The following is an 11,419-nucleotide window of genomic DNA, read 5'->3' as shown; positions in this document are numbered from 1 at the left end:
GAAGTAAAAGTCTTGCTCCTTTAGTCATATGATCAGAGTTTCCAAGCGTTCTTCATCATGATGATAAAATAGACATCTGTGTCTATTGAAGCGCTGACTCCTGCATAGTAGTTCATGAATTCTTCTGTTGTGACCTGAGACAGAAGGATTTAAAACATGAAAATGAACCTTTATTTTTTTTAATGCTGCAAGTCAAAAACACACATTGAGAAGAACTCTAAAGGAAAATTAACACCTAGTATTTCATGTTCTTGCCAGTTAAAAGGAATCCAACAGGAAGAATGAAGACACTGAAAATTTGCATAAATTCACTTCTTTGCTAGAAATAAGAGCTCTTGTGCTCCAGGAACACTTGGGTGGAAATGAAACATGCAGAGTAAACTAACCTTATCAGGAACTGAAGTTAAAATTAGTGCTGCCCAAGAAGACAAATGTTTAATGTATTTTTTTTCCAGGGATGCTATAATCTGGTTCTTTGAATTATTATTAATAAAAGTGGATGAAGTTTCCAGTGCAACCCGGAGACAGCTAGAAGCTTTATATCCATTCACCAGGGAGAAAATGTTATTGCTCTAAACAGGTCTCACTTAAAGAAGCAAACATTCTTTCAAATACCTAAAAGTTTTTAATATCTTTCATGGGTATTTTGAGGTGGAGTCAGTTTTCAAATGACCATTAAAAAAAAATCAGATTAGCAGACACAAACAGTACATGCCTCTTGTGACACTTTAGGTCATTCTTTGAATAAAGCATCACACAGAAAAAATACTTGCTCGTACTGTGTTGTGCATTTGAGAGCTAAGTAAAATGTGCATCCAGCAAGATGACAGAGAAGAGGATGATTCTAGCAGATGCTTAGCCTTAAGGCATTTCTGCTAAAACATTTTAGGTGTTCAGCTCATACCAGTATCATTAATGACCTCTGATTTAGGCACAGGAAAGTCATGGTCAGTTCTCAGAAGAAACTGCAATCGGGTAGGCTAACATCAGGATCGCTGAACAAGAGGTGGGTGCTCTGAGTAACTTTTCTGTAGGCTCAAGCACTGCAGCATTTACAAGGTACAAGGCCCCAAGCTTGTCAAGGACAATTTTGGGGACTAATTTAATGTGTTCATGTATGACTTTGGCACAAAAAGCAGGAACATTTTGCTTGGGGTTTGCTAGATGCCACCACTGCTGCAGAGAAGGAAGGTGACAACTCATGCAACCAGCAGTTCTGAGGATGACACAACAGAAAAAGAGATGGAATTTATCTCTACCAAGTGCAAAGCCATGCTCATCACCTGTCTACAAACAGAGAGCCTGCCTGTTGGAAATAAAAGGGGAGGGTGTGGGTGTAGTAGCCAGCCATTAAACACGTAGGGGTCACCAGATGTAGTGCAGTCATGAAAACCCAGATGCAGCCTCGTAATTGTGAGATGGTAGAGACATTGTATGAACTGCTGATGAAACCTTATCTAGTTTGTTATTATTGGACTGAGAATATCACCATGTGAACTGCAGAGATCCACAATTGCTCTGAGTTGGTCAGACGTGTAAGTTCAGACCAAAGAACTTTGCAGAGACATAAAGAGGGAAAAAGGAGTATGCCTGGATTGGAGATGGTTATGAAGCAGATTAATAAATCCATCACAGAGCATGCACAGGCTTTGCACCTGCACCAGAGAGTCATGGTGGAGTACCAGAAGGCCTCCCAGCCCTGCCCCAGCTAGCGGCTCCTCAGGGCACACAGTTGGTAGCAGCCCCCCAAGCCTACCCTCCCTGCAGCTCACTGTGGATAAATCTATCTCTACAATCAACTAATTTCAACGTCAAGAGTCTCAGTAATTACACACACTAGGGAAATTCTAGCTATAAAGTATTTCATGTATCAGGGAGCCTGGTTTTGAACTCAATCCTGATATTTATTCTCCTAAGGAGTGAAAAATCCTCCTATTTATGTGGGTCTTGAAAAACAGCAATTGCGTCGGTTCATTTGAAGATATACTTAGAGTAACCTATGAAAGTAGAGCATTAAGGCTACAAGCCTGTAAATGCAATCTCACGTCTACTTTTGCACCTCCTTCAGAGCCCCTTTGCTTCCAAACGTGTAAGCAAGCTGCACCAACAGTCCAACGCAGAGGTCACGCAACCATTTCACTGTCCTCCATAAATGTGATCCAAATGCATGTTTAGTACTGGAATTACTCTCACATTTAATAATTTAAGTGAAATGCTGAGTCAGATGGTTATTCCATGGCTTGACATTAGATGTTTCACTTACCTTCCCATCTTTGTCATAAGGTGAATCAAAATTATCCAGAAAGGCCCTAAAAACTTGATCTTCTGTCCAGTCTCCATTCTGATATTTGGGATGATGCTTTGCATTATACACCCCTCGTAAGTCTTCAATTGTTATGACTCCATCTCCAGTCTTATCTAACTTCCTAAATGCCTGCATGATTATCTCTTTTCTTGCTTTGGACATGGGAGGCTGTAAAGAAATATTAACAGATTAGTTTTATTCTTGCCCAGTTACAGATTTAAGAAACTTCCTTTATTAATAGTAAACCTAGTTCAAGGCACATGATGAGACAACAACCTGCTAACGGTTTGCACCGTCCATGAGCTAGGAAGAAAAATATATCACCAAAAAGCTGTGTGATCAAGACTAATCAGTGTCTATCAACACAATAGTAAATAGTAAATAGACAATAGGACAGAAAATGCTACCTAGAACACTTTTTTTACTCTACCCATTTTAAGTATTTCTAGCAATAAGCTACTAATTATTCTAGGCACTAATGATTTTCTCTCTTAATTGTTTAGACTTCATCAGAATGAAGAGGCTCCAGCCAAAATTAGTCACACTGTGGTTGATCAGCTCATGAGACAAAGAGATGTGTCCTAAAATGACAAAGAAGTGAGATTAATGGACTGATCCACATAGTTACCCAAAATGGATATAGGAATTTAGGTACCTAAATCAAGGCAGCAACTGTAAAAAAAAAATCACAACCATTTATTTGCAACAATCCTATTCTATTCTACCTGTGAGGAGACTTAAGCCTTGCCAAAAAATTGCAGAGATGTGTTGAGCTCTGAGTTCTTTCATCCACAGAGGTGTTATTTAGGGTGATTTTCCCCTTTAGCACATTTAGATGGAAATCGATTATTTTAACTTCTCAAGAGTTACTGACTTTTAAAATACAGCTGTAGATTTTGCTAGTTACTAAGCCAAACAACAGTGCTATGTTTTGTGTTCAGCTGATGACGAATGAAGGCTTTTTCTCCATTTAATGCAGTAATAACACAAATTCCCATACTTACTCTCAGTGTAACCAGAAATTCATCAAAATCAATTGTTCCACTGCCATCTTTATCGAATATCTGGAAAATCTTTTGTGCTTCTTCCTTGTCTATCATCATAGCATAATCATTTAATCCTTTCACGAACTCTTTGAAATCAAGAGTCCTGCTGTTGTCATCATCCATAACCCGAAATACTCTGTGGAAAATGTATAATTTGAGGAGAATGCAAAAGAAAACTTTGAACAATTTAGTCCAGTGCCAGAGCACAGGGACACCTTACTGAAATAACATTTCCCCCTTGTACAATCTTCTGACAAAAAAAAAAAATTATAACTAAAAGAAAAAGGAAAAAAAAAAAAAACAAAACCCCAACCCCCCCCACCTATTGACAGCAGAGATGACTTCCTTAGACTAGGTGCCTGAATGTTACATAGCTGAAGTTAAATGAGGTGAAGGTTGCCTTAACTGAAAGAATCTTCCTATTCATTATGTACTGAGCTGTCTAAAAGTTGGACATGTACATGGAGTTCCAGCTGGTCATCTGGGATCCCTCTGTGGTTAATGGAGCTCGGGAGGGGTTTCAGGGAATGATACAGCTCCCCTCTCCTGGGGGCTCAGTGATGCATACCCTCAGGGTGACTGCAGAGTCTAGACACCCTCCATAAACTAGACAGCTAATGGACCATTATATACAGAGAATAGCACCCCAAAGGAAAGGAAGCACAAAATCCGCAGTATTGAAATACTTAAGTTGATTACAGAAAATACCAAAGAGAGAGGAATGTTTTATGTTCCCCCTCTCTCCCTGGCAGGAGTTGTTCTGGGTCTCAAAGAAGCACTTTCCTCTGATGGATTCAAGGTCCTCAGTCCTTCAACAGGCAAGCAGGTCAGTCCTGTCTCCCAAAACACAGGAGCCCCTCTGGGTTGTGTCAATTGCATTGGAATCAGGAAACAAAAGTTTTGGTCCCTGTTTAGCCCATGAGCCTCTTGCAGCTAAAACTCTTAGGCTGAATAATGGATTTGAGTTCTTAGACTCACCTGCCAAGCCCTTTGATACCTGCAGATCCCCTTGCTAAACACTGCAGGCGAAGTCTTTCCACAGGGTCGGTGGTTTTAGACAGGTTTCTTTTGGCCTGGATTGCCATCTCTCGGTCATGCCTTGCTGTGCCCGGCATCTGGAAGGCCAAAGCGCTCATACACCATGGATTCACACACACCAGAGCGAGTGCTGAAACCTCCTTTAGTATATGAAGCATTCCAAATCCCTCATTTTGCAAGGTGCTGGCAACTCTCTCATGAGGACTTACTTTGATTCTCTATTTCCCTTTCCTTATATCCTTTTATTAGAAGGGGAAATTGCCAATATGGGCCACCAACTCTGAAAGGAAAGCTCAGCCAACTACCTCGTGATTAACCCAGCTGCAAACATGAAAGTGTGGGTAAGAGTTTGCAGTGAAAACTGGTGGATGCAGCCAGGAGAGCATTGCTGCCCCCACACCCCCAGCAGCCCCACTGAGCCTCCTCAGTCTGGCCAGGTTTGCTGCTAGCATTTGCCCACAGGCAGAGCTGTGGCACTAAAAATTGTCCTGGGTGAGGACCTTTTCCTTATGTTTGCTTTTGTTGCACTGTAGTCCTAATTACAGGGCTTTCTCCCATTGCACGTATGAGCAACACTGATTGCCCCGAGACCTGACCTTGTCTGCAGATGACACCTTACGCTATTTTAACACAACTGCAGAACAAATTAATACCTTAAACTTGCACAGCATTTAGCACCCCAGGACTTCAGGACTCTGTGAACAGAAGCCTTCCAGCTTCCCCCAGAGGAAGACAGAGGAACAAGAAGTGGGAAGACCAGCCCATGAACTCGCAGCACGGCAACAACATCACCAAGAGCAGCATGCTCGGGCTGGAAGAGGGTCACTCCTTCTCACACAGGGATTATTTGTGCCTAAGAGCTAAGAGCACCAGGGCTACCCATGCCCCTACTGATGTTTTAGGGGCACATTGAATCCTGTCCCCTGGGCACATGCTCAGGGCCAGGATTGCTGTTCTACTATTGCCTGGCTACTGGGTCTGCAGACCAGGAAGGCCCTCAAAGTATTTTGCAGCCTTTAAAGCATCACAGAGCTTGGGCATGAAAGAGTCACAGAAAGGCTGGGCTGAGTTACAGTGGAGCTCTGACTCAGAGGGCACTCAGTGCTCTGCTGAGGGTGCTCAGGGGTGGGGAGAGATCAAGAAGATGGGTGACCCTGTGAGGCATCACCAGAGCACGTTGCACTTCCAATCGCGTTGTCATCGCATATGCAGCACTGTGAATTGAAACAGTCAGAGAAAACTTCCGAAAAACGTGTAATTAAACTGTTTCATCCCAACTTCTTCACTCCTGTCTACAGAGCATTGGCTAGGGCAGCTGGCAGTGTCACATGTGCTGACTTTTGCAACCCCTTTCAGACAACATTAGTTGGCCTTGGAAAAACAGAAAAATAAAATGTTTTTATTCCCCCCAAGTGGTTTCAGTACTAGCTTATTGCAGAAGTCTAGTGCAGTAAAAGAGAGACCATTTCAGTTTTTGCTTCAGCCAGGATGAGCAAAGTTCTTCTGGGAACTCATTAACAAGTGACCGGAAAGACCTTACAGGTATGTGAGATCAGCAGTTAAAAATGTTTTCCGCAAACAATGACCTGTCCTTAAAGGGAGATGTTTAGCTGGCAACAATATAAAATACAATGAGGTTACATAAATACAGTGCAAATTATATTTACATTATGTAATTATGTACTATAGATTATGTATATAATGTCTATATATCTATACACAGAGTGCATAACGAGTGCATAGCACTGTGCAGTATGCCTGTATACTATGTTATGTATCTATCTACATCTGTATATACTGAGACTGATGACGACACAGTTCGTCTCCACTGCACGCTGCAAAAATCTGCACAAACACGTACCATGCAAAGAGCGTGGTAACTCTTTGCCTCGGGTTCAGCGAAGGCATTTCCAGCTGTGTACCCCAGTATACTGCAACGTGCATCAAATAATCATTGCAGTGAGATTCATGAATTGAGGCTAGGAAGGATCATCTGATACGATATCTATTATGATCTCCTGTACCTCAATAAAAGCTACTGAAACTGGCCAATCCTCAGATATCTCTGCAGTAATTACAGTTTACTTCTACATCTACAAGCATTTCTAGCTGAGAACTCACCATCTCTAAGCTACATTGTTTGAGTAGTGGATAATTTTATTTTTAAAATATTTTTTTTCTAGTCTGAATTTCCCCTGTCATTAGATGCTGTTTTACTTTCTTTTACTAGATTGAAGAGCTACCTGTCAAAAATTTATCCAGATGCAAAAACTTAAAGGTCCCTTTTAAATCCTCCTCAGCTAAATAATTAGAGAGAGCCCACGAGTCCTGCTACAAAATGAGTTTCCAGATGTTAGATAACTGTGTTTTTACAGTATTCCTTTTTGAAGTGGGACAGAGCACTCTAATAATCTCACAGATGCCTTAGGAAGAAATATTCCCATTTTGTTTCCCCATGTATGATGGTTAAAAACACTAATAGTAAATATTTCTGCTGCTCTTTGCAAATCTCCATTCTCTATCAGATTCAATATCAAAATCACCAACACCATGTTGTTATATAAAACTCAGCAATCAAAGTCTGCTTGTAAAGTGATTGCACTAAAGCAACACCTTACACTAAACCCTCTTAAACATGACCTGGCTTCCTGTGTCACACAGCAGTACGCATTTGAGAATCCTTTCTATACATTCGATATATGTAGAAAAGCAGTTAAATATAAACCTTACTACATGCAAACCTGAGCCATAGTAACACATCTACCACTTCCCTATTTCTGTTGGCTGCTGGTTTAACCTCGAAATAAATCCTTCCTAGGCTGTTAAAAAACTATACTACATTGTAAGAAAACAGATTCTGAATCGGAGCAAGGATGGAGGAATCACAGGGATTCACATGCTCTCTCCTCTCATTTTGTTTTTTTGGATAATGTGAAGTAATTAAAGATACAGTCAGGATTTGCTAAATATAGCAGTTCTCTGTATATCTTGCAAATGTGTTATGTATTAATAGCCATTAATAAAACAAGAAAAGCTGATAACCATAATTTTGCATGTTTTTAATTCTTATATCTCTTCCAAGATCATCAGATGTCTCCCACAGTGAAATGAAAAAGGGACTGGTTAATTAAATTCTGAATGCTAGAGAGTTTTGTTTTGCATAACAGCCTGGGCTACGAGCAGCTCCAAAACCCACGTTCTCATCAGTTTGTTTCTATGGTCAACATTGTGTTGTGCAGCCTGAACACAAATGATTGCATTTCTTCTTAACAAACAGAAACCCTGAAATTTTTGTTCGGGTTTTTCCAGAAGAACCTTGGGCTGTTTGGCGACCAGATCCCTTTACATCCCTCTAAGCCTGAGGAAAAGAGTCAGATTTAATCTAAGCTCTGTTAATGCTCAGCACCATTTTTTTGTATGTTATCCTTCAGCTGAGCTCAAGAGCCTCCTGTGAAAATCCTGAAAAACCCCTCAGTGTGGCAGACAGAAACCCACACTAGCCTCTGGGTTATTGTAGGGTCTGGAAAGCCCCTGTCCTGGCCAAACACGTAAGTTGCTCACCACCCCTGAGCAGAAGGTCTCAGAGACTAGGAAGAGATTAAGAGGCCTAAACCAATTGTATGCATTTGGGTCTTTTCCCAATAATCTAGTTAAGTTATTAAGATCATGAAAACTGCGTGTCTTGTCTGGCAACCATCTAAACACCTCCCTAAAAATTCAGCTTCCCAGCCCCCCTGAGACCTCTGTAGCAGTCTGCAGTCCCCCTCTGCCTCTCCACTATCCCCAGCATCACCCAGCACCCATCTTCTGGCAGGTGGGGCATTACTGCTCTTGCTATTTTACATATATATACATAGTGCACATACATATATTTTGCAAAAAAGAAATATATATATAGCGATATATGTATATAAAAACCCCCTACTCTTTGCTGAGCCACCAGATCAACTGACCAGAGAAGCTTACTGCGAGCTAGCAAACAAGAGAGAAAATCCTTTACCTGCAACGCTATCCTGCACCCGGGGTTTCCACCCAGGACTTGGGAGGTGTCTGGGGACTGGGATAGCCTTGTCCCCCACCTGCCTCTGGGCTCTTGCTGGGCTCAGGCAGTAAGCAGAGGGAATGCAGGGCCACAGGCTCACTCGAGAGTTTCCTTGTCCATCTCGTTTTGCTTGTTTACACACCCAGCTGCCTTGCCCCCCCCTTTTTTGGGAGGCCTGGAGTTTACCAGTTGGTCTCCAAGGTGACACTGGAGGCTGCGGCTGGCCCAACCTGCAATTACACTGCTTCCCTGGGAGGTTGCCACTGGGTTGTAAGAGTCCTTTTATTTATCTTCTTTAAATCAATGCCTTCCTCCTCCTCTCTGCCCACACAGGCTGTGTAGGGAGGAAGGGAAGACATGTTGGGCTGCCCCTCACCAAGATGCCCAGGGACGCGGGCAGGAGGGTGCAGCATCACCGTGCCAGCGCTGGGTATGGCTACGTTTTCATAACCTGTTTCTCTGCTCCACGGTTGATAGGGCTGAAAAAACTTGCTGGTCAATCCTTTACTCAAAACACAATAGGAGAAAATAAGTAAAAGCCTGTCGATTTGCATTTCAAAAAAAGAGAAGTTGCTTTTTTTCTGCTGATTAATTGCCATTTTGAAGGCCTGCTGGTGGTGAGAACCTCTGGGGAGATGCAGAGACTGTGTTCATTTGCAGGAAGAAGAAAACTGAAAAGGTTAAACACCCAGATAATGAACAAAAATTGTTCTCTGTCTAGACACAGCTATTAATAACTCTGGTTGTAGAAGGTCACAAGCATTATGAGTGACATAACACTTGGAGAAGCGATCGGTGTATTGATAGACTCCTTAGGGCTGGGGGGGAAAAACAAAACAAAAAAAAAAGCCTGTGTTATGCTTCCTGGCCCTCTCCAGCAGCAACGAACTTAACACACAGGATCAGGGCTGACGGCAACGCGTGGGTGCGGGAGCGTGTGGGCAATGGGGAGAGAGCCTGGTTCTGCACATGGATTAAATACCGAGCAAGAATCAGTAAGTGCATCATTTCCTGACAAGAGCAGAAAATGATTTTAGGCAATTACCAGAGTAATAACACTGGCATCCTGGCGGGCTGCTTATCTTTCATCGACAGGTACTTCCTGGTACTAAACCATAGCTTGTGCAAGACTTCGCATACGCTTTATATCTCCCATCTGGCAACTGATTGTACATTAATGCACAAGCAGGAAACAATGCTTGTTTAATCATTCAGTGATTCAAAAATATTGACTTTGTGACAATGTAATGTCCCCCCCATCTGCTATCTTTGTTTTGTGAATTGATCTCCAGAGGCCTTCTGGGAACACAGGAGAGATAAGGTGCTGTGAGCATGTCCTGGGCTGCCGGCACAGGAGGAGCAGCCCCTGCCACCTGCCAGTGCACGCTGCAAAGGAAAAACCCAGACACCGAGACCAGAGGAATAATTTTCACTGAACAACTTGGTCCTCGAAATTTCAGCATCCCTCTTGAGTAAAGCAGTTTTTCAGATGCAGCATTTGCATCGACTTTCAGAGAGAGGGGAGAGCTGTAGATTGAAACAGCAAGGACGGGCTCTTGACAGCAAAATAAGTTAGTTTTCCGTCTGGATACTCAGCTGCCTTTGGTTGCCTTTCCTGCCCTCTGCTCACAAGCCCCGGCATACACACATACACACAGATGGTCAGTCTACGTTCAGCACATTTCTCTGAAAACTGGACTGTGTCATGTCTGAGCTGGTTAATGAGCTATGAATCTGAACAATTATTAATGTGCTTTCAGGGGTCTCAGATTGCATCAGGCTGTGATTACCTTTATTTAACTGTACGTGCCCTGTTACTGTGCACAAAGCTGTAAGCAGAGCTCCGTGAATTCAGAATTTATCAGAAGGGAGACGGAGATTTCATCAGAACTCTGGTATTTTTCCTCCTCATATTCTAACTAGCTCAGAATACACACCTGTTTGATTTTTCGGTTTGTTCAGTCTGAACAGCCTGAACTGTCTGTTCAGTTTGTGGTTCAGCACTGGACTGAATCTACTAAGAAAAGAATCTGTGAGATCTAACATGTTCTATACACTCATGACAGAGACTGAATTATTGCAATTTCAGCATCCAAAAATTCAGATTTCTTGTTGAATTTAGGTAGGAAGCAAGGTATAAGAAAGGCACAGTGTCTCAAAGAAAAGAGAGAAGCCACTGGGTATTTTGCCAGTCAGTGTACGTGCACTAGCATCCTTTCTTAATGTGCTACCTGTGACCATCACTGCCGAGATGTTCTCCAGCAGTGAGAAGAAGTACAGATAAGAAAACCTCCACTTGCACTTGGCAGGTGAATCAGCATGGTGTTTAATTTTCAATAGAACTAAAATAGCAGGTACCAAAAAAAAAAAAAAAAGGCAAGCAGGAAGTATCAGAACACTATACACCAAAGAAGACTAACTTTACAGGATAAACCTCTGGGCTTTTTCCTGCCATTAAATTTGAGAAAGTTTCACATACACCAAAAAAAGAAATAGTAATATTGTCAAGGGAAAAATATTGCCATTTTAAACCAAGATACAACCCAACTAAATTGAACTCTGACTGCAAATAAAATAAAATGCTTTTATATAGAAAAAATGCTGTCTCCCTGTGTGGCTTGTAGTTATCCAGATGAAATTAATTGTGATTACAATAGTTCTCGGGAGCTGAGACCAGCTGGCATTTGTAGACCATGTCCATGCCATTGAACTCTTGCGAAAGAGGGTGGTCACATCCAATACCACATCCAACAAAGTACCGAGTTGTCAAGTCCTGTAGGTCACATCGGTTGCTGCAAGCAGCTGTTCAGATTTTGGGGCATCCTCACTGATGTATGAGGACTGGAAGGCAAGAGGTGATGTGATTTGCAAAGTCCAGCAAGAGTGTCTGTGCCAACAGGCTTGCCAACCTCATGATGAGGGCTTTAATCCAGGTTTGCTGGGACTCATGACCAAAGCCCGAGGAGAAGGAGAGGCAGAGGGTGGCCC

General features: G+C 42.2%; 1 protein-coding gene across 1 annotated transcript; it reads right to left on the bottom strand.

Moving 5' to 3' along the window:
* CAPSL (calcyphosine-like) lies at positions 1–8,407 on the bottom strand. Its single transcript, XM_010082978.1, has 5 exons — positions 8,390–8,407; positions 4,330–4,466; positions 3,310–3,487; positions 2,264–2,473; positions 1–134 (listed from the first exon to the last, which is right to left on the bottom strand). Exons 2-5 carry the CDS (start codon positions 4,464–4,466, stop codon positions 33–35), a joined length of 627 nt encoding a protein of 208 aa, XP_010081280.1. The 5' UTR covers positions 8,390–8,407; the 3' UTR covers positions 1–32.
* Between the last annotated feature and the right edge of the window lie 3,012 nt (positions 8,408–11,419).

Source organism: Pterocles gutturalis, unplaced genomic scaffold (genome assembly GCF_000699245.1).
Source record: "Pterocles gutturalis isolate BGI_N339 unplaced genomic scaffold, ASM69924v1 scaffold7850, whole genome shotgun sequence".
NCBI lineage: Eukaryota > Metazoa > Chordata > Aves > Pterocliformes > Pteroclidae > Pterocles > Pterocles gutturalis.
Note: the sequence above shows the minus strand (reverse complement) of the source record. Positions and strands in the feature narration are given on the sequence as shown.